Source organism: Pavona decussata, unplaced genomic scaffold, assembly GCF_977016875.1.
Source record: "Pavona decussata unplaced genomic scaffold, jaPavDecu1.1 SCAFFOLD_179, whole genome shotgun sequence".
NCBI classification, from domain to species: Eukaryota; Metazoa; Cnidaria; class Anthozoa; order Scleractinia; family Agariciidae; genus Pavona; species Pavona decussata.
In genome coordinates, this window is record NW_028145589.1 from 505,001 (window position 1) to 531,591 (window position 26,591).

The 26,591-nt window shown below is 40.9% G+C and overlaps 4 protein-coding genes across 7 annotated transcripts in view; all 4 read left to right on the top strand.

Annotated features, from left to right (window-relative positions):
* Positions 1-3,629: 3,629 nt before the first annotated feature.
* LOC146463294 (uncharacterized) lies at positions 3,630-18,725 on the top strand. Of its 2 annotated transcripts, XM_085084563.1 has the most exons (8): positions 3,630-3,800; positions 13,035-13,232; positions 13,400-13,557; positions 14,431-14,528; positions 15,048-15,115; positions 15,452-15,541; positions 16,803-17,015; positions 17,817-18,725. In XM_085084563.1, exons 2-8 carry the CDS (start codon positions 13,037-13,039, stop codon positions 17,897-17,899), a joined length of 906 nt encoding a protein of 301 aa, XP_084940689.1. In that variant the 5' UTR covers positions 3,630-3,800; positions 13,035-13,036; the 3' UTR covers positions 17,900-18,725. The 2 variants fall into 2 exon arrangements, with proteins under 2 accessions (XP_084940689.1, XP_084940690.1); XM_085084564.1 differs by lacking the exon at positions 3,630-3,800 and having other exon boundaries at positions 13,002-13,232.
* LOC146463295 (uncharacterized) lies at positions 6,039-8,975 on the top strand. The gene has a single exon (XM_085084618.1). The coding sequence runs from the start codon at positions 6,039-6,041 to the stop codon at positions 8,973-8,975; it is 2,937 nt and encodes a 978-aa protein (XP_084940744.1).
* On the top strand, positions 9,377-11,251 carry LOC146463296 (uncharacterized). Its single transcript, XM_085084619.1, has one exon. The coding sequence runs from the start codon at positions 9,377-9,379 to the stop codon at positions 11,249-11,251; it is 1,875 nt and encodes a 624-aa protein (XP_084940745.1).
* A 115-nt stretch (positions 18,726-18,840) lies between the features above and the next one.
* LOC146463297 (uncharacterized) overlaps positions 18,841-26,591 on the top strand; it is a 50,266-nt gene continuing 42,515 nt past the window's right edge. The window contains exons 1-7 of one of the 3 annotated variants that reach the window (XM_085084568.1): positions 18,847-20,820; positions 21,865-22,135; positions 22,621-22,790; positions 23,720-23,820; positions 24,417-24,475; positions 24,776-24,868; positions 25,955-26,301. In XM_085084568.1, coding sequence (XP_084940694.1) covers positions 21,883-22,135; positions 22,621-22,790; positions 23,720-23,820; positions 24,417-24,475; positions 24,776-24,868; positions 25,955-26,028 — 750 coding nt within the window. In that variant the 5' untranslated portion in view covers positions 18,847-20,820; positions 21,865-21,882 and the 3' untranslated portion in view covers positions 26,029-26,301. Of the gene's footprint in view, positions 20,821-21,860; positions 22,136-22,620; positions 22,791-23,719; positions 23,821-24,416; positions 24,476-24,775; positions 24,869-25,954; positions 26,302-26,591 lie in introns of those variants that run through there. The other 2 variants (XM_085084566.1, XM_085084569.1) reach the window with 2 other exon arrangements.

Consider the following 26,591-nt stretch of genomic DNA (forward strand, 5'->3'; position numbering starts at 1 on the left):
CAATCAAGAGTTTCTTCAGTTTCTCAACACGCGAGCTGCGTTCTGTGCATAACTAAACTTAAACAAAACTAAAAGAAATGGTAGATGCTAGAAAATAGAAACCAGCAGCAGTTTATGTAATGAAAGAATTCTTTCAATGTAGATTGCCTCTGTCTTTTGCATTGGCTTGCATCCCCAAAAATGTGTCCTCCATTGACGAGAGAGGGAACGCAGAAATTGTCGCTCTTTCGCACCTGAGTGTTACAGCGGTTACCAAGGACACGCGACCTACGGCATTGAAAAGAGTAGGATAAAGTTGCGTTTTGGTGGACGTCAATCAAAGAAAAGCCGTTGAAATTATTTTAAATTCTGACAAGATTCCAAGGTAACCCTGCAAGAAACTAAGAATTTTACCTCGCTAAAAGAAGGGTAAACTTTATTGAAATTGATTCTCCAGCCAGATCAAGCGCAAATAAAAGGTATTTTTTAATTAAAAATTTCGATTTTCACTGCACGTGATAATTTGCTCACTTGCACGCATCGCTGATTTAATTGTCAGATGTAGCGATTTCAAATGTTTCATAAAAAAAATACGGCTTCGTCTAAACAATGCGCATTTTTTAGAGGAAATCAACTTTCATAAAGTTTACCATCCGTCAGCGGATAAAACTGTCAATTTCTTCGTTCTGTTGTCTTGAAATGTTCTCAGAGTTCAAAACAGTTTCGACGGCTTTTCTTTGATTGACGTCCACCAAAACGCAACTTTATCGGAATATTTAGAAGGCGATAGGTCGCGTGTTACTGGTAACCGCTGTAAAGGATTTGTTGACTGTTGTTCTATTCAGCATTTATCTTCTGTCGCGCCGGTGTTGACATTGTAATTCGTTATATCGAGGTAGATTTTACGTTTGGGCTTCCGGATTATGTTCGTTATATCGAAGAATTCGTTATATCGAGGTTCTATTCGATACATTTTACTGTAACATAGAATATCGTTCGTTATATCGAGGGCGAGGTTCCACTGTATGTGCGGCGCCGGGTATGGTTTTTCCGCCGCTTTGGTCATAAATAGGGTATCGATTTTAGCCATTTGCCGCCATTTTGGTAATAAATAGGATATCAATTTTTGGACTCTAGTCTTGAATTCGTTTTTTTTTTTTTTTGGAGAAGCTACTTCTTCATCATAATGTTTACAGCAACTGTGTACGTGCCGCAACGGCTTGTCATGCGCTCCGGTCAAGCGCTGGACTCCAGGGGTTTTTGAACTGAAGTTGACGAGACACTATCAGGTCATAAATAGGGTATCAAATTTTTTGTCAGGTAATAAATAGGGTACGGAAAATCGCAGATTTTGGTCATAAACAGGGCAAGGCTTTTGGGAAGCGGGAGTCCCCCCCCCACCCCCCCCTTAGGATTCGTCGTCACACTGCTTAGCCTCATTTGGCATAGCGGCTCTTTGATTTGCTAAAAACTTTGCTGAAGCCAAAAGCGTATTGACTGCATAATTCCCTAAATCTGTTAAAACAATTTATTACGTCCACTTAATTATATATTGTTAATAATAGTTTCAACATTAATACAAAACTCTCACGCTGTACGCCAGTTATACGAAGAATTGTTACTAAAACTTAATGAAATAATCTTCCTGGCACCCATAAAGGCCAATGTTTTATTTTGGTAAATGTTTGTTCGGAAGGCCATAATCAACTCAGAATCGAAATTCGGATTTAGTCGTAAATACAATTTGCAGTTTTCTTCGGCAAAACGTCAGCTCACAATTTCGTAACACTGGGAAACCAATTCCTTTCGTTTTCGAATGCGTAAATATGTCGTTAATAATTAAATGAAAATGGTCAAGTAGTATTTTCGAAAAAGCATCGGCAACAGCTAGTAAATACTGGGAATAGACTTTCGTTTCCTAGAACAGTTTCCTGTTGCATCTTTAATTTTCAGCTAAAGCATCCGAACCGGTTCAGTCCCGGATGGGAACAAAATTATTCAGTTTAAATGGTCTCCTTAGGTGCCCTTCTAATTTGGTGTAATGATTTCAGGTGCAATGATATCGATAAACTCTGACACCTTTATTGTAAATAAGTAGACTTAAGAAATTGCGAGGACTTGATTACGTTCAGGCTTGCCGAAAATAGAAATAATAAGGAAAAGTAGTGTGCTAGGAAAACTCGTTGTAAGTGGAAAAGCGCAGATAATTTGGGCAATTGAGAATATTATTCACTGCCGAAACCCTTATTGGGTGAAACGAAACCTTGTGTTCCTTTGACTCTTGGGTAAAGGCTCTATATAATATACTTTTTGTCTCCCTTGAGTAACTCAAATAAGGCGCTTTGTTAAACTCCAAAAATCTAACTACATTGTGGCATCTGTACCACGAATTATCGTTTTTAGCAGCAAACACAATGAAGAATAATAATTAATAATAATAATAATAATAATAGTAATAATAATAATAATAATAATAAATTATAAAATAAAATGAAAATTCTTTATTAAAATATTCCACACAAATTGCTGTTTACAAGTTAAAAGTATATAAAAAAAAGAGCTATTAAAAACCTATTCACATTTCTTTTCGATTAAAAAAAGATAATATTTTTAAGCAACAATGTTTTTGTAAAGAAAAAGAAAAAAAGAACAAATGTCATGAAGTTTTTAAAAAAAATTAAATTCGGCATTTTAAAATCGGTCTACTTGATAAAAAGAAAAAAAAATAAACAAAATACGCATCTCTCAAATGGCCCCTTCTGCAGTTTCACTGTAATAATAATAATAATAATAATAATAATAATAATAATAATAAAATAAAACCGCAAGCGTTTTCCAGTGTCCCACTTAGCAATGTTTCAAAATTAAATGTTGTTTTAATAATTCTTCTGAAAAGAAAGAAACTTAAATACTAACTCAAAAATAAAGAGCTCTTATTTTATAAACGGGAATCTGGTATAAAATTAGTACTTTATAAAAAAAAAAAAAAGAGAGAGAGAGAGAGAGTCTCATTCAATTTGGTACCTGGTGGGGCTGGCCGTTTCCATCCTATACTATTTCATAAGGTGTTTCGTTGCCTTTCACTTTTCTTCTCAAACGCCTTGATTACTCTTTTTAGATGCATACTAACCAAGTGTCCGGCTAAACTCACAGGAAAATAGGCGGAAAAATAAATAAAATGGAGAGATCCTGATTCGCGCCCAGTAGGGTTTCAAAGGTCAGTTAGCTGAGGTCTCAATATAATTATTTGACAATTATATACTTTAAAAGAAATTCGCTCCCAGTGATCGAAAGGAAACCAATTTTCTACTGTGGCGTAATTGCCTATTGTCCTTTTAGCTGTCTCAGTCTGCGAAAACGAACGTTCTGATTACCAGGTACCTCTATTGGTGCTGATCGCGCTTCTCTTTGAGGAGAGAACTGGGTACGAGAAATATAATATAATGATAAATATAAACTGACAATAACAGTTCTTCGAAATCTAAGCTCAACAGACAGTTCAACAGGTTTTGTGGGGCCTCACAATTGAATGAAACGGGAGGTAAAAAAAATGCGAGAAACTTGATGAAGCACGGTCTATTATGACATTTCGTGTACGCATAAATGAGCGTATTTTATCCTCCAGTCCCAGTTCCTGACAGTTCCTGACAGTCAAGTAAACAAAAATGGTGGAATTCAGGTTGCGTGACTGTAGCCTCTGGCTCCCCCAGGCCAGCTGTTTTTCTTTAAGCTTTTGTGCAAACGGAGCATATTTGATACAACCACTCCCTACTCGCTTTATGCATCACGATTTGCTGAGGATTTAAGCGAACAAAGCTAAGGTAAGAAAAAAAATGGAGCAACTACAGAATAAATGGCCCTGTATTCTGTAATTTAGCCAAAATGACTTTTAAAACTTCAATTCAAGTTTCAAATGCCATGATGCCCTTGTGAACCCTTGCTCTCGATGTTTCATCTGTGAAACGAAACATCAGCTTAACGTTTACATCTGATGAATCTGTAACCCTACGTATACGTAAGAACTTGAATAGTGAACGTTTAAATTATAAGCCTTCCTTGTGACAGCTTAATTAAGCTTAAGTAGTTGTAGCTTGTATATGAAACTGTTGGTTTTGGAACGTGATGTATTTTACTTCATTTTTTATTCTTTATTTTTGGGTGATACTATGCCTTAGATATCACCGCGTAATTGTTCTTTTATCAATTAGATTAGCGCTCACACCTTACCGGTGGTTGACTAGCCCATAGCTGCTATGTCCGCTAGGGAAATGCGAAAGTCTGCGCACGTACGCCTTTGTTAGATAAGCAAGCTTTCCATTCAGTTAAGATTAGTTCTAGGGTAGAGTCTACGGTGTCAACTACTACTACTCGGCAAGCGGGCCACTCAACTCTGTCTACACTGGTATCAGTCTTCTTCATTTAGTGCGTGTGCAAACCAAAGTGAGTACTGTCTTTTTCTTGTTTTTCGTTTTCTGTAATTCGGTTTATTGTCACTAGTTTCAGTCTAAGGTTTTTTGTTCGTTATTAGATTTTAGGAGTATCGTTGCCAATTTAGTTTCCGTATACTCGGAACGCTGTATTACTATTTTCGCTAGGTTAATATCATCAAGTAATTAGTTTTATATTGGTCGTAAACTGTTTAAGGATCGATTATCTCTACACAGTTTTTATCATATTACTTCAATTTGTTACGCACTGTAGCAAGTGCAGATTAGTATCTTTAGTTTCACTTGTTATTGTATTTTTTAATTGCTAGTCTATCTTAATTTTATGCTTATATGCGTTAGTTAAGTTCGGTTGTTTTTTCATTATTGTATTTCAGTTCGAACCGACACAACCGACATACCGACATATCATATCGTCAAATTGTCAAATCGTTACTCTGCAAGTTCGCAACTGACACTCGTCCCCGGGGGGGGGTACTCCTTGGAATTCTTGGTGGGGGTGTGCCGCCCGGGTCTTCAAATCCCAACCCTATTTCAGACCTAAACATGGCATTTTCCACACCCGTTTTCAGACCTGACCTCTAAAATTCATACCCATTTTCAGACCTGATAATTATGCATCAGTGCCGAACGGAAGTTGACGGAAGGAGTAAAAGTAAGCTGGAATGACATAGTTTATCTATTTCTTTTTCTCGCTATCAGTTAGTCGTTCCAATTACGTACTGAGAAGAAAAATATGTTTGTAAGCTTTCGTAAATGTTCCCGGCCCCAAAAACCCGACCCGATTTCAGACCGTAATTGTCAAAATCTATACCCGTTTTCAGACCAAAACGGCCCTAAAACCATACCCTTTGGGGTGGCACATACCTATATACCTTATATAGGGGAGTACCCCCCCCCCCCCGGGCACTCGTCTTAATCGCTACGTGATCTGTCTACCTCAGTTGAACTTTGTATGGAACATTGACTTGACCTGTCTATTAAACTTTGTTTGCGTTTTAGTCAGAGTTTCTTGTCGAGTTCGTTTTTACGCTACGCACTACTCTACCCCTGTTATTCCTTTGGATTTTTGGTTTGGCATTCTATCCTTGTGAATTACATTAGTTCGAATTTGTCGCACCGTGAAGGAATTCGAAGAATTCGCTGACTAACTCACACCGTCAATCACTTCTGCGCCACGTCTTCTGCAATATGTCGGTCATCACCTACCCGCAATAACGTTGACAGCTCGCTGCCGCAATTAATCGGATTAACACGTTGTAATGGCTTCCGGAAAAGAGCAATCACTCGAACAGTTAAAAGCCACCCGCAGTTCCGCTAAATCTGACGTGACGGTAAAGGTCAATAAACTTAACGAGTTAATGGCTGCACGCGAATCCGCCGACGCCGTTCAAAGAGTTCAATTTGAACTTGAAGAAGTGTTACGTGAATTTCAAGTCACACACGAGGCTTACCACAGCCAAATTAAAAATGAAAAGGAACGTGAAGAGTCTTCAAGATATTACAACTCGCTGTTAGAGCTAGCTTCGGAACTTGAAAGAGAAATTAGTTCATGGCTTACAGAACCTAATGCTCGTAGACTGTTGACAGATTCAAGTGCTCATATCCTCCCCGATGATTCCGCGAGTAACGCTGGTTTTTGGTAACGCGTTCTACACGCGGTCAGGGCTCAGCTCATCGGTGAGAAGTTCGGCAAGCGCAAAGGCGAGATCCGCCGCGAAAAAGGCTGCCCTAGAGGCGAAAGCTGCTTCGCTTCAAAGACTACACGAGCTGCAAATAGGAGAACTTCGTCTTCAACAAAGAAAGGCTCAACTTGAAATTGAAGGAGAAATAGCCGAGGCCGAGGCCGAACGACAAGTCTATGCACAAGCCGAAGCTAATGAAAAACTAGAGGCGTATCATCATCGGGATGAAAGCGACCTAGTCCAACAACCACCTAAGCGGTCCCAGTACCAGTCTACCCCTTTGGAACAAGGTCTCACAAACATTCCCGAGCCGGCAATCGTTCCCGAATACAAGCCATCGTTTCATCCGGAAGAAACACCGCTCTCAGTAAAATTAAACCCTGAAGCACCTGAATGGCACCGTCCGGCTACACCCATTCAACATGGTTTGCTTGCTGATCGGACCGTTAGCTTTAAGGATGACTCTTTTCAACGGCTGGTGAAGACCCAAGACCGTCAAAACAGCGCCCTCCAGCAGCTTATACAACAGCAGCAAGCAGGCGTGATGGCGTTAACACTCCCCCAGCCAAGCATGCAAGTCTTCAGCGGTGACCCTCTCGATTACTGCAATTTCATGCGCGCATTCGAGCACCTTGTAGAACGAAAGACTTCAAGTCCGAGCGCTCACCTCTACTACCTGGTTCAGTACACCTCTGGTCCCGTACAAGAATTAATGAGAAGCTGTCTCTCCATGCGAGAACAAGAGGGGTATACTGAAGCTAAACGACTCTTAAAGGCAAGGTATGGGCGAAACTACAAAATTGCCGCTGCTCATGTTAAACGACTGATCGAAGGCCCTCCAATCAAGTCTGAGGACGGGACTGCGCTCCAGCAGTTTTCGATACAGCTTACAAGCTGCGTCAACACCTTGAAAGAAATCGGATACCTCGGCAAGCTCGACAACCTCGACAACCTCAAGAAAATCATTGAGCGGCTTCCTTTCAGCTTCAGATTAAAGTGGCGAGACACCGTCGATCGAATCATAGAAAGAGAGGATAGAGACGTTACGGTGAAGGACATCACGGAGTTCGTGACCGCTAAGGCCAGAGCAGCTACTCATCCTGTCTTCGGAAAAGTCGTTAATGAGAGGCCAGTCAAGCCGCCAGTTGGCAAACCAAGAAGACAAGCAAGTGGCTTTTTAATTCAAGCCCAAGGAAAACCTCCATCTCAGTATAAAACGCCACCAAATGACTCGCCTCAGTGTAACATGTGTCGCGAAAGGCATTGGTTGCCTCGATGCAGCAAGTTTCGAAGGCAGTCTCTGCAAGAGAGACAAAAATTCGTCGATGAAAAGAAGCTTTGTAGCAACTGCTTTTCTGCCAGCCACTTCGTTCGTGAATGCCCCAAGGAAAGCTTCTGTAAAGTACAGGGATGTACTGGAAAACATGCGACCTTTCTTCACCCTAAGAGCGATCACGTTACAGAAAAACCGAAAGCGAGCGAAGACTCAAACACCGAGCAGACGCCCGCCGTGAAGTCTAATTCAGCTAACAATGGATACGTTAAGTCAGACTATCCATCAAGCAGCACTGTAACAGGACTTGCAATCATTCCTGTCAAGGTCAAGGCTAAGGGACAGCATGGAACGGTGGAAACATACACTTTCTTAGATTCTGGTTCAAACACATCCTTCTGTACGGAAGACCTGTTAGAGAAGCTCGAACTCAAGGGAACGAAAACAAAGTTGTCGCTGACTACCCTTCAGGGTGAAAACTCACCAATCGAATGTTCTTTGGTCAGCTTAGAAGCCTACGATCTAAGTGAAGAGAATGTCGTTCAATTACCAATGGTCTACTCCAGGCCAAGTCTACCTATCTCCCCGGACGCTATCGCCAACCAAGAAGATGTCGAATGCTGGCCACACCTGAAGGGGATAAAACTACCGCAAATAGAAGCTGAAATCGGTCTGCTTATTGGAAGCGACGTACCTGAAGCTTTACAGCCAAAGGAAACAAGGGAGAGCCTAAACGGGGGTCCCTTCGCAACTCGAACGATGTTAGGATGGGTGATAAACGGTCCCCTGGGTAGAGACAAGCCCAAAGTTCCCACAGCGAACTTCATTCAAGCAGACACAACACTGGATCATCAGTTTCAAGAATTCTGCAACCGAGAGTTCAATGACTCCTTCTATGAATCGAAACCGTCTATGTCGCTGAACGATAAAAAAGCTCTAGGCATAATGGAAGAAACCGTCAAGTTGGAAAATGGCCACTATCAAATAGCTCTACCATGGAAAACGTATCCTCCTCGCCTAGAAAATAACAAATCCTCAGCAGAGAACCGGCTGAGAACGCTGCGAAAACGACTTCAAAGAGAACCTGTGGTGCTAGAAAAGTACAAGGAATTCATGAACGATCTCATTAGTAAGGATTACGCCAGGAAGGTCGGAAGTCAAGAGCCTGGTCCGCTAGGAACTCACTGGTACCTCCCGCATCACCCAGTATTCAACCCACAGAAACCTGGTAAAATCAGAATAGTCTTCGACTGTTCAGCCAAGCACCGCGACACTTCGCTCAACGACCAGCTTCTACAGGGGCCGGACCTGACCAACACTCTGGTCGGTGTGCTGTCCAGGTTCAGAGAGGATCATATCGCACTTATGTCCGATGTCGAAGCCATGTTCCATCAGGTGCGCGTCCGGCCGAGCGATTGTGATGCGTTAAGGTTCCTATGGTGGCCCGACGGAGATCTCGAAAGTCAACCGGAGGAGTACCAGATGCGAGTACACCTATTTGGAGGCGCATCTTCTCCAAGTTGTGAAAACTTCGCACTGAAGAAAACAGCAGAAGACAACAAAGCGGACTCCAAACCGTGGACGACATTTTGAAGTCAGTCGCCTCAGACAACGCCGCCATTCGACTAGCAGGACAGCTACGCGAACTTCTGTCACGAGGAGGTTTCAAGCTCACAAAATGGCTCTCAAATTCAAGAAAGGTTATCGAGTCTGTGCCGGAGTCCGAAAGAGCAGCGCTGGTCAAGAATTTAGATTTCGATCAGCTACCTGTGGAGAGAGCACTAGGCGTTCAGTGGAACGTATCTTCGGACAAGTTTGGGTTTAAAATCATCATTAAAGACAGACCAGTGACCAGAAGAGGCATTCTGTCAATCGTCAGCTCCGTCTACGACCCCCTGGGATTTGCTGCTCCATTCATACTGAACGCGAAACTGATCTTACAAGACCTGTGCCGCAACAAACTCGGATGGGACGATAAAATTCCGGCTGAGTACATGCATCGCTGGCAAGCTTGGCTGCAAGAGCTTCCCAAGCTTGAGCAACTTGAAATAGACCGATGCTTCAAGTCAGCTGACTTCGGAGAGATTTCCTCAAGCCAGCTACATCACTTTTCCGATGCATCACAGCAGGGTTACGGAGCCGTCACCTATCTAAGGATCACTGATCGCCATGGCAACGTGAAATGTTCTTTCGTGATGGGGAAATCAAGACTTGCGCCACTCAAACCTGTCACAATCCCGCGAATGGAATTATCGGCAGCTGTCATATCAACAAGGCTGGATAACATATCCCGAAAAGAGTTAAGCCTTCCAATCGATCAATCATTCTTTTGGACTGACAGCACCTGCGTCCTGTGCTACATTGAGAACCAAGACAAGCGGTTTCAAACCTTCGTTGCGAACCAAGTCGCTACTATTCATGACGCATCCACTCCATCTCAGTGGCACTATGTCGACACTCATTCCAATCCAGCGGACGACGCATCAAGAGACGTGTCAGCGGTCTCTCTCCAACGCTGGATACATGGTCCAGAGTTCCTTATTCAGCCAAGCGAGGAATGGCCGCAGAGACCAGCCGACATGAGCAATACCGTTCCCGATGACGATCCAGAAGTAAAGAAAGATTCAACCGTGCACATGACCAAAGTTTCTGCCCCAGACCTCATGCAAGAAATCATTGAGCGATTCTCATCCTGGGATCGTCTCAAGAGAACAGTGGCTTGGGTACTTCGATACAAGTCAACTCTCCATCGCTTCAGCAAGAAACGAAGAGCACAAGGAACTGTCGTTATAGAAACAACCAGTAAGATCATCTCCATTACTGTGGCAGAACTAAACAATGCTGAAGTTGAAATCCTCAAGCGCGTTCAGAGCCAATGCTTCAAGGAGGAACGCGACTGCCTTAAATCAACGGATCAGCAGACCAACTCAAGTCATCAGAAAATAGTAAAGAAATCTAGCAGTATCTTCAAGCTCGACCCGATGACATCTGAAGATCTCATATGTGTTGGAGGTCGTCTACAGCTAGCACCAATCAACAAAGACGCGATGCACCCAGTTATCTTGCCAAAGAAACACCATGTGGTCAAGCTCATCACTAAATACTATCACCACCTTTCAGGGCATTCGGGCCTAGAGTATACCCTGTCACTCATTCGACAGAAGTATTGGATTATCGACGCAAGATCCACTGTGAGAAGCATTCTCAGCGATTGTTTCAGCTGCCGTAAACGTCAATCACTCACGGCTCAACAAAAAATGGCGAATCTACCCGAAGATCGAGTAACACCCTCCAAACCACCATTCACGTACACGGGCGTGGACTGCTTCAGGCCCTTTGAAGTGCGACGCGGAAGGACCAAAGTCAAGCGATACGGCGTGATTTTCACTTGTCTAACCCTCCGCGCAGTCCATATTGAGGTGGCATTCTCGCTGGATACGGAATCTTTTATCAATGCGTTGCGGAGATTTATCGCGAGAAGAGGTCAGCCGGAAGAAATGCGGTCTGACAACGGAGGAAACTTCGTTAAGGGAGAGAAGGAGCTCCGAGAAGCAGTAGCTGAATGGAATCAATCGCAGATCCACAGCTTTCTCCTACAACGCAGTATTAAGTGGACGTTCAACCCGCCTGCTGGCTCTCACCATGGCGGAGCATGGGAAAGGTGCATACGAACTGTCCGCAAGGATCGTTTAAAGGGGTTTTTAGAAGCGTGGTTCGGTCTTGTGTATCAATCAAATCCAAGGGTGCCTTCCCCCCCCCCCCTCCCCCCCGCCATACCTGGGGCATCTAATGCGGGGTTAGCTTGGTATGGTGGTGAATTTGAGGCAAAACGCTGCTCACCTGGTCGGGCATTTGACATCTTGCAATGATTATTTAAACTTATAGGTTATTCAGTTCAACTTAGTACTTACTATTTATTTATGTTGCAAACTTTACATTTCAAAACAAGCAACAGTTTGATTATTAAACTTCTTTGAATATTTTAATGATAGAATGATTTTATAGGTCTGAAACACTGAAAATGTTTCATTTAAAAAATGGCTGGTTTAATCTACTTACATATCTAGGGGGGCCAGGGGGGGGGGGATTTGATGCTTTGTGAAGCCCCAACCAGTGGGGCATTTGACTGTAAAACTACCAACATAGCACTTGGAGTATTTGACCAAAAAAAAAAAAAACAAATTCCCAGGGCTTTGATCGGCAGGATAGTTGGGAGGGGGGGGGGGGGGGGAGGAGGTTGTGGGTTTGGATTCACCTGTGAGTGGGCCAATGAGGATGAGTGTGAGTGAGTGAGTCTCAGCAGGAAGGCCTTATTATTAGGTCAAAGAAATATTGTTTCTTTCAAAATTGGCTGAGAAAAAATGACAGCTAGTGGGACTACTATAACTTGGAAAAAATAACCGTAGAAGTCCCCAAACCCTCAATGTTCAGGAGGTATTCATATTAGTTGTTGTTGTTGTTGTTGAAAATGTTTAAAGCTAAAAATTTTCAGACAATAAACATCAGACAAAAAATGTTCAGTCACTTTTTCTTAGTACATTTTGGCTTTTTTTTTCTTGAAATTTGGGCATGTCACTGAAAAGGTATAAGATGTAAACCATGCTAAATCCATTGAGCACAGTCCATTTAGGTCGAGCAACAATCTGTAGCATAACAAGCACAATTCCAGCACATTTTCGCTTCAATGCTGTTCTATCTAGAGAATTTCAAAACTGATACTGGAATGTCTTAAATTTATTACATTTCTGGTCGATGGAGTTCCTCTGTTGAGCATGTTCATAAACCTTGCTTGTTGTATTTTAATTCTTAAAATTGCCGTTCTTTGCACTTTCACGTAGTAATCCAGCAGCGTATGTAGTTGTAAAAGTTCAGATAGTAAAATGTTGAGATCATGTTTTAGTCTGGACAAAAAGAATTTTGGATAATTTTTTTGGGCAGAAGTTTATTTGTACTGCATTTAGTTTTGTGATTAAAGTATTGGAAGAATTTTACCATTAGAGACTTCGGGGCTTCTGTTTGTGGGTGGAGGGGGAGTGGGTTTGTATAATTTTTAGAGTGTATGGTAAATTAAAGCCAATTAATGCTAAACCATAATTAAAAGCAAACTAAGGCTTTCATTTCACTGCAAATGTTTTTAAAAGTCAAAAATCTTTTAGAGAAATGTTAATACTAAAACTGGAATGAACAGTTTTTTTTTTTCATTTCAATCAAAAGTGTCTGAATTTTGGATGTGGCCTTCAATTTATTCAGAGAAGATTGTTCTGTGTTTTTCCCTGATTTATGCTTAGTTTTTTAGAAAAATGAGGTATTAAAATATTGAGTCAGCCAAAGAAAAGCAAGAGGAAAGAAACAGAGTGATGTTCTTTGATTAAATTGAAGGCCACATCCAAAATTCAGACACTTTTGATTGAAATGAAATCGACCATTTCCGAGCTGCTTTGAACCTCATTATGAAAGCGAGGCTAAGTGCAAAGTTTTTGTTATGAAAATTAGTTTTCATTCATGTGCAAACAAAACTAATTTTCATACGAAAAGTTTGCACTTAGCCTCGCTTTCATAGTGAGATTCACAGCAACCAGGAAATGGCCTATTAAAAGCCATATAAGAAGGGCTAAGTGGACATAACTATTTCTTTTTTCAACCATTTTTCAGCAATGAACATACAATTGCAGCTCTCAGTTTTCATCTTGGCACCCATTCTGTTTGCATGGGTTGCCTGTGCAAGTGTTCCACCCTGTGCAAGCATGCGGAGCTGGTTTCCAGGCACTAATCCTCTACCTTTTGCAGACAATTTGCCATATCAGTTAAGTGTTAGTGGAAATTCCTATACTCCTGCCAGTTCTCACATAGGTAAGGGTGACAAAATAGTACTCATTAGTACGCTAGTCTATATAGCTGATTAATTTTTGTCTGAGAGCTAGAAATGTAATTTGGTGTCTGGACTTGTACTTTAGTGTACTGGTTTGTAAGAAGAACTTTTAATGATTAAACATGTGTATTTTTTTTTTAAATTGTAGTTTACCTCAATGGTTCCATGACCAATGAGATGAAAATGAGAAGCTTTGTTGCATTTATCATTTATGCTGAGAACTCTGTGACAAAGTATCCCAATGGCCGTTTTGTTGCTGAGGATTTGCCACCAGGGGTTGAGGAGGTTAACTGTAGCACCCTTTATGTAAGTGCTTGAATCCACATCTGAGTTTAAGGTTACTGAAAGGTAATAAAGTTGAAATTAAATTTTATACTAGGTGAGTATTATATTGTAGTAATCTTGCTGGACATAAACAAGGCTAGTCAAGACTGCACTTAAGTAATTAAATGTAATTTAATTGAAGAGCTGAGAGCGTAACTATCTTGTGTTCAATTTTAGACCGAATTTTTGTTTTGCTCAGAAGTGCATGTCTGAAGTTTTGCATGTGGCCTTTAATTTAGCCAGAGAAGATTGCTCTGGTTTTTTTTTGTTTGTTTGTTTGTTTTTTTTGCGCTGGTTTACACTTAGTTTTTGAGAGAAGTGAGGCCAAAATATCAGGTCAGGGAAAGAAAAGCAAAGAAAGAAGTAGAACAGCAGACGCTTTGGAGTTACAAAAACACAAAGCAATGTTCTTCAATTCTATTGAAGGCCCACAGACAAAACTTCCGGCTTTTTTTTTTTTTTTTAGTAAAATGAAAACTCAACCTAAATCAACATGAGACAGTTAATGCTCTCGGCTCTTTTATTTAACATTTCATAAAGAAATTGTGCATGGAATTTAAATGATTCAAAATCTATTAATATTAGAATTTTAATATGCTTAAAATGAGAACAAAATATGACTGGAGAATCAGTGGCTGAATTTGAAAAGGAGGTTACAACAAGTTCTTTACTACTGTAAGTTGTAAAAGTAAATATTTTTTAATGTTTAATTTACTGAGGTTAAAAAGGTAAATAAACTAGATTCTAGGTTATAAACTTCTTTGTACATGATGATGTCGTCACTGCTCTGAAGATGATTATCTACCTCTAGTGATGAGTCAAGGCTAACATGGTGTTATTATGATTTGTCAACAGATAGTACAAAACTCTACATCTGCAGGAAACTGGACCAGTGTGAAGCTGTTGTGGAAAGCTCCTAAAGATGGCCATTTAGCTGGCAACATTACATTTAGGTTAAAGTTCATTACTGTCATGTCATTCCTGTATACTTGGGCATACTGTAGGTTCTTTGCAATTGATCAAAGCATGAAGGTACAGTTAATCTGTAGTCTTTCAGGCTTGCAGCTGACGTAGTATTTTTCTCATTCCTCAATGTTCGCTTAAATGTAACTGAAAAACTGATAAGAGTAAGAACACAGCGTGGGTACTAGAAATGGATCAATCATACCATCCATGGCCAGGGTAAAATGTCCATAATTTTTTATTGGTCTAGAAGAGTTTGTGATGAAAGTACAAATGCGCAAATGTGCCATGTGCCACAGAAAAGTCTCGTAACTCTTGCTCATAAGATTTCTCCTAAATTAAGATAACAGATTGACTTACCCAATCCCAAGCCTTTCTAGCCTTACAGGCATCTCTCTTGTATCTATTTTCTGTATATTGTAGGTGATCACCAAGTAGTGCCTGATATTCTGTTTGTAGCAAAATGCCTTATGTGTTATTTTAATGAGCTTATTAAAAATCTGTTGCAGGGCAAGTGTTGTGCAGCAGACAAGTCCTCAGCTCTGGTATTATGAAGGATTTACTGCACATCTTACATGTAAGTAGCAAAATTTTAGCTTAAATATTTCTAGCATATATAAACAGCACAAGCCCTACACAATAAGTATTCCACATTTTATCTTTTTGCTACTCTAGAGAGTTTCAAAACTGATACTGAAGTGTCTTAATTTTGTTATTTTTCTGGCCAATGGAGTCCCTCTGTTGAGCAATCTTTCAGCCTGGGAAATTTTCCTCTAATAATAAATTATATTACAACATCCACCTGGATTAGGGTTACTTACAAAACATACCCAGTCAAGTTTACTTTTGTTTTGTTGATGTTTGGTAACTGTTCTTATAAGCATTATTTTATTTTGCTATTTTTAATTTACAGATGAATGCCCAATGGTTAAGTGTGTGTCTTGCCCCAGTGGTAGCTATTATAAGCGTGACAACTATGGATGCCAAACCTGTCAGTGTGGAGGTACATTATACTAAATCGTAATATTATATTACCGGTTTATAATTATACTTTGAACAAAATCGAAGAAGTCAGCTCCTCTACAAATCTGTCAGCTGACGTCCTTTTGGTAAATTTTATTGTTTACAGCCAACAGTAGCAGTCAGCTATTTATCAACAGACTCATTTTGTTCTCAGAGTAATCACTGACAGTTAATGCTAACTTTCAGCCAACAGTTGGTCACCAAGTCTTTATGCTTGAGATTTATGCCCAATCTGTTTTCCAACAGTTAACCATCTGTTAGCTGTTGGAAGACGCTTTGCCAACAGTCAGGCAATGGATCTACAAGGGAGCCATTCTAATATTTTTGTATTTAAGAAATGATTTTCAATTGATTGTTGGTATATCATTAGCTTTTTCTTTTGATTTTAATGCATTTTTATGATTCTTGCAACATGCCTGAACCAATAAGAGTGAATGTGCTGTTTAGGCTTTGTCTAATGAGGCATTTCACTCCAAGGCTCAAGCTCTCGACCTGTTTTCAGTCAATTCACGTCATGCGTGACCAGTATTTCCAAGAATGAAATGAACATTCGAATTTCTCTTTGTAATGTTCCACATGTCAATGGAATGTTAAACATTTTTCTGGAAACCTTTCCGAAAAAGACGCATTAACATAAAAAAAACGAGATTCAAAATGCTTGGGAAACAATTATTGTTATTCTCGAAATACTTAATGCTGTAATGTTAAGAAAAATTCATTGCTTTATACCGTCAATAAACTAAGGAAATTTCTACGGGAACTCTGAAATCTCGTTGGCAATCTCGTTGACTAAGTACAAGGAGGGGTAATACCTGCATTGGACAAACATACTTTCCACAAGGAGTAGCAATACTCCTAGCCACCTAATGCTACAGAAACCATGATAAGCTCCAGCAGCACCAGGCAGCTCTTACCTCAATACCTAACATGTAACAGTACTTGCTTTGAGCTCTGATTGGTCCATTGTGTTGTTTTCATTTGTTGTGATTGGGTGCATAAGAGTGAGGTACTTTGTTTTGGTCTTCCAACACTCAACTGAAAACCACTGTAATTAGAAGCTTATCTAGCCTGCGAACGCGGACGTATTTGCGGCTGTCGACAGTTAGAAACACGACTGCGTTCGCAGGATACAGCTTATCAGAAGCTAGTACAGTACTGCATCATTGCATTGGTGTAATTTTACCAAGGTCGCGTGGATCAATAAGGTTCTAAAAATAAATTTGTTTTGGAACTGCTGACAGGTATTTGCGCTAATACAACTTGTCCATTCTACGGATACTGTCATCCCAGCGAAGACCAGAAAACAGCAGAATGCAAATGCAACATTGCGTGTCCTGAAATTCATCAACCAGTGTGTGGAACAGATGGCAAAACACACAGCAATGAGTGTTTCATGAAATCTAAAGCTTGTGTTGACAAGAAAGACATACAAGTGGCTTACAAGGGGGAATGCAGTAAGTTTAGCTTAAGCCGAATATAGAAATTTAAATCGCTTCCGTGAAGTGTCAATGGATTTAGCGGAGGGCGCTAATTGGAATTTGGACATGTTGGTTTTTGATAAGAGTGGGAAACCGGAGATCCCGAAGAGAAAGCTCTCGGAACAACACTTTACAGCGAAAGCCAACAACCAACGAAACCCATATATGACGCGAATCCAAGAGTCTAACCTGGACCACACTGGAGTGCTTTCACCTTTAGAGACTAGCAGTAAAATTTCTATTACAACAATCTTAAGGACAGCCCCCCAAAAACCACTATAACCCCACCAATACCAACAGAATTAATAGCAAATTATAACATGCTAATCACGATTCAATTTTAAATGCGTTTCTGGAAACAAGTCGACAGGAAAAGACACGTGCGTCGAGCCTCAGTGTTTGTCGCCTCTTGACCAGGCCGCGTCACTTCACTCTGCTTGCACAATGCACGCTGCTGCATGGAGTGGGTTTAAGTTTCTGTACTACGCGATTACACCCTTGTTTTGTAACTTCTTTGCAAAAATCCACGATTTCAGTTACTTCCCAGGGACGAAATTCCAACTTCATTCAGTCTAGTATCCTCTTTTATTCTGTCTGGGAAAGTCTAGACTCCGAGCAGTCCCTTACGGTTTTTTTTTAGGGAGGTTAAGAAAGGTGCCTACTAATACAGGTAAAGCTTACAACAGTTTTGACAGCGAAATGGTCTGCTGCTGAAAACAAGACGTCTAATTTTCCCGCTAAGTCTTGTGATTTTTTTTTGTCGTTGTTGTTTTTTAGGTGCAGCAGGCAGTTTTCAGTGCAGAATTGCAGGACACTCGTTGTTGATAACTTCCCTGGTGTTCCTGTTGTTGTCAGCTTAAGATGGAAACTCCACGCGCTCTCCGAATGGTTGAACAGTTTATAGCAGAAAGGACTCCTTTGCGAAAACCTTCTTGGTTCTTAATCAATGAAAAGTCCGAACACCTAATTCTAAAGCAAGTAGCTCGAGTAGGAAATAAGTATTGGTTTAGTTAGCTTAAGTTAATCATAAGTATTAATCATGCATAAGTTAAGTTAGTCGTTTTAGCCAACATTTTTATCCATGATATTGGTTTTGTAGCAGGCTGCGTCGCTAGCGCTGTTGTTCACAGGAAGACGTATTTTTTGGTGCGGCATATGGCATAAATTTTGCACACGTTAAAGGCAAAGATAGGCGCGTTATGGAGTCTTGAAAACGTGTTGGGCTTGTTGAGCCGAGTCTGTTGCGAACGAGTTTTTGCTTGTGCAGGCTTCTTGACTTTTCCAATTACCCTCTTGCCTACGCTTAGTTACTAGTTTTTGGTGGGCAGCATGTAATCAAATTATTCTGCGCCTTTTCGTTACTCACAATCTGTAGCAGAATAGATAGTGGTATAACCTAGTACAGTAGACTACAGCATTCGTGACAACAACCAATCATACTACAAATTTCGTGTAACTTAGTAACCAATCAGACTGAGTTCATAATATACCCGTGACGAATAAATGAACTGATATGAATATATATGAAACATGTATACGCATTGCGGTTGAAAGATTACATAGAGAAGCTCCCAGTTGGCTTGATAGCTCAGGTTCCCTCGGAGCATCGCACGGGCATCGCAGAGGTCATGGGTTCAAATTCCGTTCAAGCCCGAAATATATTGAAAAATAAATATTGTTATCTCAGCCTTGCTTCATCAAGCACCAGGATCCGGAGCCTTTGCGTTGACCGTTGGCTCTTGCAGAAATTTACACAGTGTTAGAGAGTGTTCATTATTTATGGGGAGGGGGGGGGGGTGGGCTGGCAAATGGGGAAACGGAACTTTCGGAACTTTTTGTACCCCCCTCAATGATGAAGGATAACTTTTTTGCCCCACCCCCCCGCAGCTAGAACATGTAAGCGTTTATGACCCCCCCCCCCCCCCGAATGATGCATTTGTTATCAAACCATACTCTCATCCTCCACTTAGCGCTTTACTCGCCTGCCTTTTGCTTGCTCCACTAGCAGTAGAAGAAACTATTACGTATGTTAATGTACAGGTTGAAGTGATACAGAGTGTAATCACTAGTCTGGAAAATACCACAAGGCAGCTAAAGAGGGTGTTTTTGCAACTGGCAGACACTCAAAAAAAAAATGGAGTGAGTAGGAGGTGGAAAGAGGCCAAGAGAAAGGCAAAACAGAGGAAAGAAAAGAGAAAAAGACTGTGCCAAGCTGCAGTTGTGGAGTCCTTGACTGGGCAAAGTGCGGAAGAAGTTATATTGCCACTGTCAGATGACATGATCTGCCTGCAAAACACTGACAGCCTTCACCCAACCGTTCTAGTGAAAGGCCAAGATCAACTTATTTCTGAGGGCGGCCCATCTGCTGGTGCAGCCAGTGAAATCCAAACATATCTAACTAGCAAATCCATTGAATGGAACCCATTTGCTGTGTAAACTATTGGTGTGAGATTATGGTTTGATTTACTGTGGTACCGACAAGTACATTAAATGTCATGCGGTTCTGGAAGAATTTAAAATAACCCAAAACTAATTATATCAACCTTCAAACTTTTTTGTCCCCCCCCCCCCCTCTTCCCCAGATCCAGAGTAAAACCTTTCTGACCCCCCCTAAATAGGGGAGTAAACTTCGGTTGCCCCCCCCCCCTCCCATTTGCCAGTCCCCCCTCCCCATAAATAATGAACGCTCCCTTAATTCGTAAGTTACATGTTAACCTTCCCCCAACCCCTAAAACTTAGAAGGGCACATTTTATTGTTATTTCGCTGTGATTTCGTTCCTTGGTGTTTACGACACGAATTTACCACTCCGATTCTGTCTTATGAAACAATTTTAAAATAAAACTGTTATTGTTTTGTCTTGAGATCCGAGAAGCGAACCTGTGCCGAGTATCAAATCTGACTTTCTATCTGCACCTTCAAAGTTGACCATTTTCTGATTCAGTGTGATTTAGATTACCACATGTATACGCTTGTTTTTGACAAATGTTATAGAGATACGGGATGCTTGAGAGACACAGGACACATCATGAGGCGTGCAAAACTGTCTCTCCCCCTCACCCCGGCTAGCGTTCGGTTTGCCTCGCACGCAGTTCTTGGTATTGAAGAATTGGCTGTTTCATACTAGAAGATGTACAACGGGCGGACAACTTTTTCGACGAACAAATCGTCCAAGTGTGCGTGGAAACGCGGGACGGGCACACTCGCTCCTGACCGACTGGATTTTCGACGTAAAAGACGTCTTAATTTGAACATCAATTTGTCCGTCAATTAAGATTACCACAAAATCAGACGACTTTTACGTTTCCAGTTTTCTGTCCGAGACGACTTCATTCGGTTAGTCCAAAAAGTTGTCCGACCGTTGTCCGTCTTCTGATGTGAAAACGGCTATTATAGCGAGGGTATTCGTTCGTGTCATAACGCAGAGTGGAAAGCCGCTTAAAAAAAAATAATAAAAGTTAGTGTTTTTCAAATGCGCCCTCTTGCGAATATCCCATGCATCCTGCAAGCTGCCTGTGCATGTGCCAGGTGCGGTCGCCCTTCATTGCACTTTCCCGAGTCTCTCTCCACGCAAGAGAGCGGTTGCCATTCAATTTGCAAACCTGTCATTTGCGTTATTTCAACAATAGGCACTACTTATGTGAGGAATGCAGTACGGATTAACATATTGAGCCACTGCATGTTTCGACTGATGCACACGACACACGCAACGACGCTAGGCTATGTTTATTGACCAGAAAGAAGGTATATTGGGATATACAAGTACATGCAAGTACAGGTAAAGTAGAAAATAACTAAGATCAATTAAATTTTCTAGTTAAGGCCAAACAAATCAGATTTGGAAGATGTAGAGTATAAAATTAAATTTTGTGGCAACTATACATAGGTCTCGACTCCGACTAAAGCAGTCAAATCGTGAAAACAAACGGAAGTACCATGAAATTAATGTTATAGACGAACGGAATTTTTGCACGACCCTGTTCACGCAGTTATCTCAAATTCGTTGCATTTCATTAAATATTCAAAGCATGTTAAATCGTGACCTTACCCTATGTACACATTCATGAAACATGCACGAGTGTAATATTGACCCGAGATCGTCAACTGAAGACAAGTTTCACCGAAAAAACACAGTGAAATTAATAAAAACATCGCATGAGGTTGATTATACGGGATTTTTCTACTGCTAAGTATACGAGTCACAAGACATAATGCTAGAACAGGCCTTCATGAGGAGAGCGTAGGTAACCATTACATATGTAAACGATGTTGTTTTTCTTTCCGGATTGTTGTTTGTCTTATTGGCAGACAACAATCTCTTATCCAGAGCCCTCGGCGCATGCGTGATACGATACGTGCGCGAAGCGAGCGCGAAGGGTGTGTGAAAAGAAGCAAGGTGATTCGCGACTTGCGTTTATACTACTGAAGACCGTTAACAACTGTATTTTTTGGTAATGTAAAACACTGTGACTGCGATAAGATAGAAATAATTGCAGGATATGACTGCAATTCCGCGAAGCTTGTGTGATGTTGAATTCTGGGTTTTGACGGATTTAACGTTAAATCCAGCATATGGACTTTGACAATGCAAGAGCTAGGCCGACTACCACGAAGTTAAAGCATTGGTCTATTTTTTGCGTTTCAGTAAGATCGGAACAAGGGAAGATACTACGTGGCAACTACTCAGTAGCTTCATTGGTACCCACAAGAACGACATAGATTTTAAAATATCTGTATTGCACACAAAAAGCAGCAATGTCAAAACACGCTTCTGCTTGCGGCCGCTCAACGCAATAAAGAACATTTCCTTTTTTCTAAAACAGGTAGAAGAAGTTGGAAACTAGCATGTCGCGTTTGTTAGAACCATGGGGATACGTAATTTTGCTATGGAGCTTAGATGTTCTTAGCATTGAGCAGGCGACAGCAGGCGTTGTATATTCATGCCCGAGTATGAAAAGGGACTGGTATCGCGGTGTCAAACCTCAGAACTCTTCACCTCCATATGTGCTCAATGTAACCGATCAAAATGGCCGATCTGTTCATGAGGACCAGTATCGTGGCCGGCCACTTTATGGTCCTGGCCAGGAGACGTACACAAGTAAGATATTGATTCACCGTCGTCCAGTTGTTGTTTTACAATAACTGTCCAAATTCCCGCGCGCTGATTGGCTCGTAGCTATTGTCTATAAGAGTACAGACAACAAAAATCACGTCAGATGTAACGCGCGCGCTTTCTCAACGAAAAAAAAAGCCAATTCCGCTCGCACTTTTTCCATGTTATTGTAAAAAACAAATCGACGGCAGTTTTCTATGGTCTATACTCTTATAGACCATAAAATGACGCCATGAAATGTCCAAAACTTGGCAGTGAAACCACTCGCCTGCGGCTCGTGGTTCCACTTGAGTTTTGAACATTTTTTGACGTCATTTTATGGTCTATAAGAGTATAGACCATAGAAAACTGCCGTCGATTTGTTAATTTTCGGTATCTCTATTGTTTTTTTCCTAATGTTATGTGCCCTAGTTATGTGACCATCTTGCTTGTTGTTTTACTTCATTTATTTTTTTGGCACCAATCGGCAGTCTCATTGAATGGAACTCAGTCCGGGAATAACACAGAGAAGTTTGTTGGATTCATTATTTCTGTGCACAATGAGTTTGAAGATGAAGAAAGTGGACATTTCGTGAAACCACTGCCACAGGGAGTCTCCATGACGGAGTGCCACTTCCACCAGAGTCCCAGAGCTGACTGGGTGTGTTGTTTTCTTTTACATTACAGCATGCCACTGTAAAGAAAGCCTGAAAAAATAAATTCAGGCTTGAACGGGCCGGGATTGAACCCATACTGGTGTAGTGCTCCTGTGATGTCCAAAATCGCGGCTCAGTTTGCAGGTTATTGGTCCGGACCTGACTGATCGAAAAAGCGTCTAACTCGTGAACAAAAATGGCTCGGATTTACTTCCTGTATGGTTAAGGCCGATGCCTACTAATTACAGAAATATTTTTGCGCGGTTTATGGGTATGTGGGAAAAGGAGATTTTGGCAAGGGCTAGTGGAATCCAAACAGAAAATTGGAAGTAGATAATAAGCAACAATAATTAAAACAAACAAACAAACAAACAAAAAACAGTAAAATACAAAGCAATGTATGGCATTTCTTTTTCCACATTGAAGCTTTATTATCCCTGAAAAATGCAAGGTTCCCCCCAATTTTATTTTTGGATACCAAGAGCACTTGCTAAGTTCTGCTTTCTCCTCATGGTTTTAAATATCCCTGTTTTAGTAGGCACCACCCATACCATAGCAAGCCCGAGTATCGCGAGATGCGCAGAACGTACGCGCAGTAACAAAACTAAACACCATCCTTAAGGTAAACTAATTTCAGTTATTTCTATATATACTTGAAGAAAAAAACAAAGGAAGCTTTATCCGAGGAATGGCTTTTGTCCGCGAAAGGAACATACTGAAACGATTGATTCATTCTATCAGTCTTCCGGCTACTAAGTTTGTAAAGCAAAATCCACCTTTCCTTCTTGACATTCGAAACAGATTGAAGGTTCATGTAACGTTATTGTTGTCAGTAATCTCATCGTTATAGAAAGCGCATGCAGGTTTAGGCGCGCATTTGTATTGCTCACACGTACTAATCAACCCTGTACTGCTTCATCATTTTTGTTTTCAGAATGAAGTGGTTCAAAACTCTACCAGCGACATGGAGTGGAACAGTTTCCAAATAAAATGGATATCCCCAAAGAAGTACCCAGCTGGCAAAATCACAATAAGGTTAAACCAGTATTAAGTGTTCCACAAGCAGATTATGGGAACTGTAGGAACTTTCAAAAGGCAGCGGGAGAATAGCTAATAAATACTGCAACGCAAAAGAAAAGGAAGAGATTCTTCTAAGAGAAAACGAACGAGAAAGCTCCTTCTCAAATATTCTGGCGGCGCTTGAAATTTTTTTCGACAAATTCGCGGCTCAATAATCTACGCAGTTTGAACGTATGAAGCACGTTCATTTCGAGCTATTTTGGTTTAATCTCGTACCCCGATCTCAGTCGTCGGTTCGGGCCTGACTGTGGGAGATCTGGGTACGAGATTAATTTTGGTTTTGCTTTTCTATGCTCTGTTATTCGCTAGCAAAACTCGCGCCACTTTTCAGCCAATGAGAAACCAAACCAAACCCACTCTTGACTTTCTCTTGACTTGCTTGCGCGCGTTTTCCTTTTCGAGTTCTGATTGGCTCATTGCTCTGGTTACATCTTCTCTGATTGGTTAGAGTGAGGACTTTGAGTTTGGTTTTACCGCTGTGCGCGTGATTAATTAGCGGTTCGTCTCGTCACATTATTAACACGTATCATGCTTTGTTTTCATTCTCTTAGCGCAAGTGTGGTGAAAAAGAACGGTGTTTACTGGGAAGGAATCAGTTTGACTCTCGACTGTAAGTGAGTCGTGAATTATGTTTCAGGTTATTACATTATGGGCAACTGTAGTGGACAAAGAAGCTTTCATTACTGAGGTGTGCGCCGGCAAAAAGCACGTTTATTGTTGTTTAAGAATAAAAGGTTCTGACGCTTTCTTTTTTAAGATTACTGATAGAGTGAAATTTTGATTGATTTTTTCAGCTCAGAAAATGCAGGATATTTCCTCTTTCAAGTTTAGAACTGACAAAATATTTATACTTAGACTGATTAAAGACCGAAACTCAGCTTAATGGTGTTTTAAACTGAACTTATTGCAGATGTTTGTGCCACACCAGGATGTCATCTTCCTAGGGAATGCCCACATGGTCTTGCCAAAACAAAATTCGGATGTACAATATGTGAATGTGCAGGTTAGTACAACAGACTTAAGAATACCTCGAAGTACAGCTTAAGTGATCATAAAACAGTATGGAGATGCATCCGTCTGACAAGCTACCGTTTAACAATTATTCCACTCGCGCTTGTTGGATATGAGATCATAGATAGCCAACGACTGAGATGCGTAGCGCCGGGTTTGCTATAATTATCTCAGATCCAACAAGCGTGAGTGGAATAATTGTTTCATTAAACACAATCAAGAAATACTAGATCTTGCTGATTTCGCTTTGCAAGAACAACCAGAATGGTCTCGATTTCACGGGCATGGTATAACGGCTGATATACCATGACCGCTTAGCCAATCAAATCCCTGGAATTACATAATAACAGGATCCAGTTTAAACGATTAATTTTTTTTATTATGCATGAGAAAATTTGCACTAGCACTAAAGTATGCGCATACCTAAGGATCTAAGACTTATTTAAACGTACCAATTAATCGTGTCAATTTGTCCCAAACTGGCTAAAAAAATGAGTGAGTGGACGGAAACCAGCCTGATTTATATTAAAAAAAATTGTGACAGCGCTATGGAGTTTTTGAATCAGGCCGACTTCCATCCTGTGCTACACCAACAGAAGGAAAAAAATCGGCGAAAAAGTGGTAACGTGTAAACTGACCCATGTAGGCGATCCAAACAACTTATCGGACCAACAAAATAAATTGGTTCGTGGAAATTTGCCTTTACAGGTCTTTACAGTCACGAGGTTAAAGTAAACACGAACCCAGTCTATCCTCGGTGACAAGATTCCTTTTAAAAATAGTCCGGTAATTCGTAAAACTCTGTTATGCAGGCAACAAGGCGGGATGGATCTGAAAACAAATAGCGAACTTACTTAACTCTATACTTTCGAACCCGATGTTACTATCCTCCCCCTTCCTTACTCCTCTTATCTGAATTAGTCGTCTGCTATTCATGTCCTCTGCTCTTCAGTAACAAGGCTGGAAAAAGGAGGCCACTTTGATCAGCCGCTATAAGCACATTCATTTACACTTATAAAACAGATGACTTGATAACTGAAGCGCATGTTAAAACCTTAATATTTTCTCTTGTTTGCAGGCGCTGCTGCCATTACTGTTCGATTCGCCAGTCTTCTGCTGATTGTGTTAAGCTTGTTTTACAATTTGATGTAAAAAACCTTCTTATTTCATTCAATTATCACCAATTGCAAGCCATGTTTAGGTTCTTTACATATTGTATCCTAATATAACATTAGAACTCTACTCTCTCGCTGACCGAAAGCCCCAACTCCATGTGACCGGCTGTCGGTTTTTAGGTAGGGATTTTAACGCAACTTTCGTTTTTCTCGTAGATGTGTATGTAACAATGTTTAGTTGCTTTTTCAAACCAATCATTTATTTTTTCAAGCCAAACTGAGTTATAAAATTAAAATTTCGTAGTGGCCATTGCTGCCTCTCTTTCACGTCCCCCGGCCCCATGCCTTAACGCGCTGATCGAACTAGCCGAGCTTTAGCGGCTTGGGGCCGAGGACGATATGTTGACGTCACATTAGAATTCGCGCCAAGGAGGACGGATAAGGATCGAGGCATTCGTCTGAGAACTACGGAGCCGGCTCCGTATCTTAGCAGTACAGTATATATATATATATACGGAGTGTATCCCATTAAGCGTTTGTCAAGGGCACAGTAAGGCTCCAAATGTTGGTACTTCTTAAAGAACATTAACTGGAAGAAAG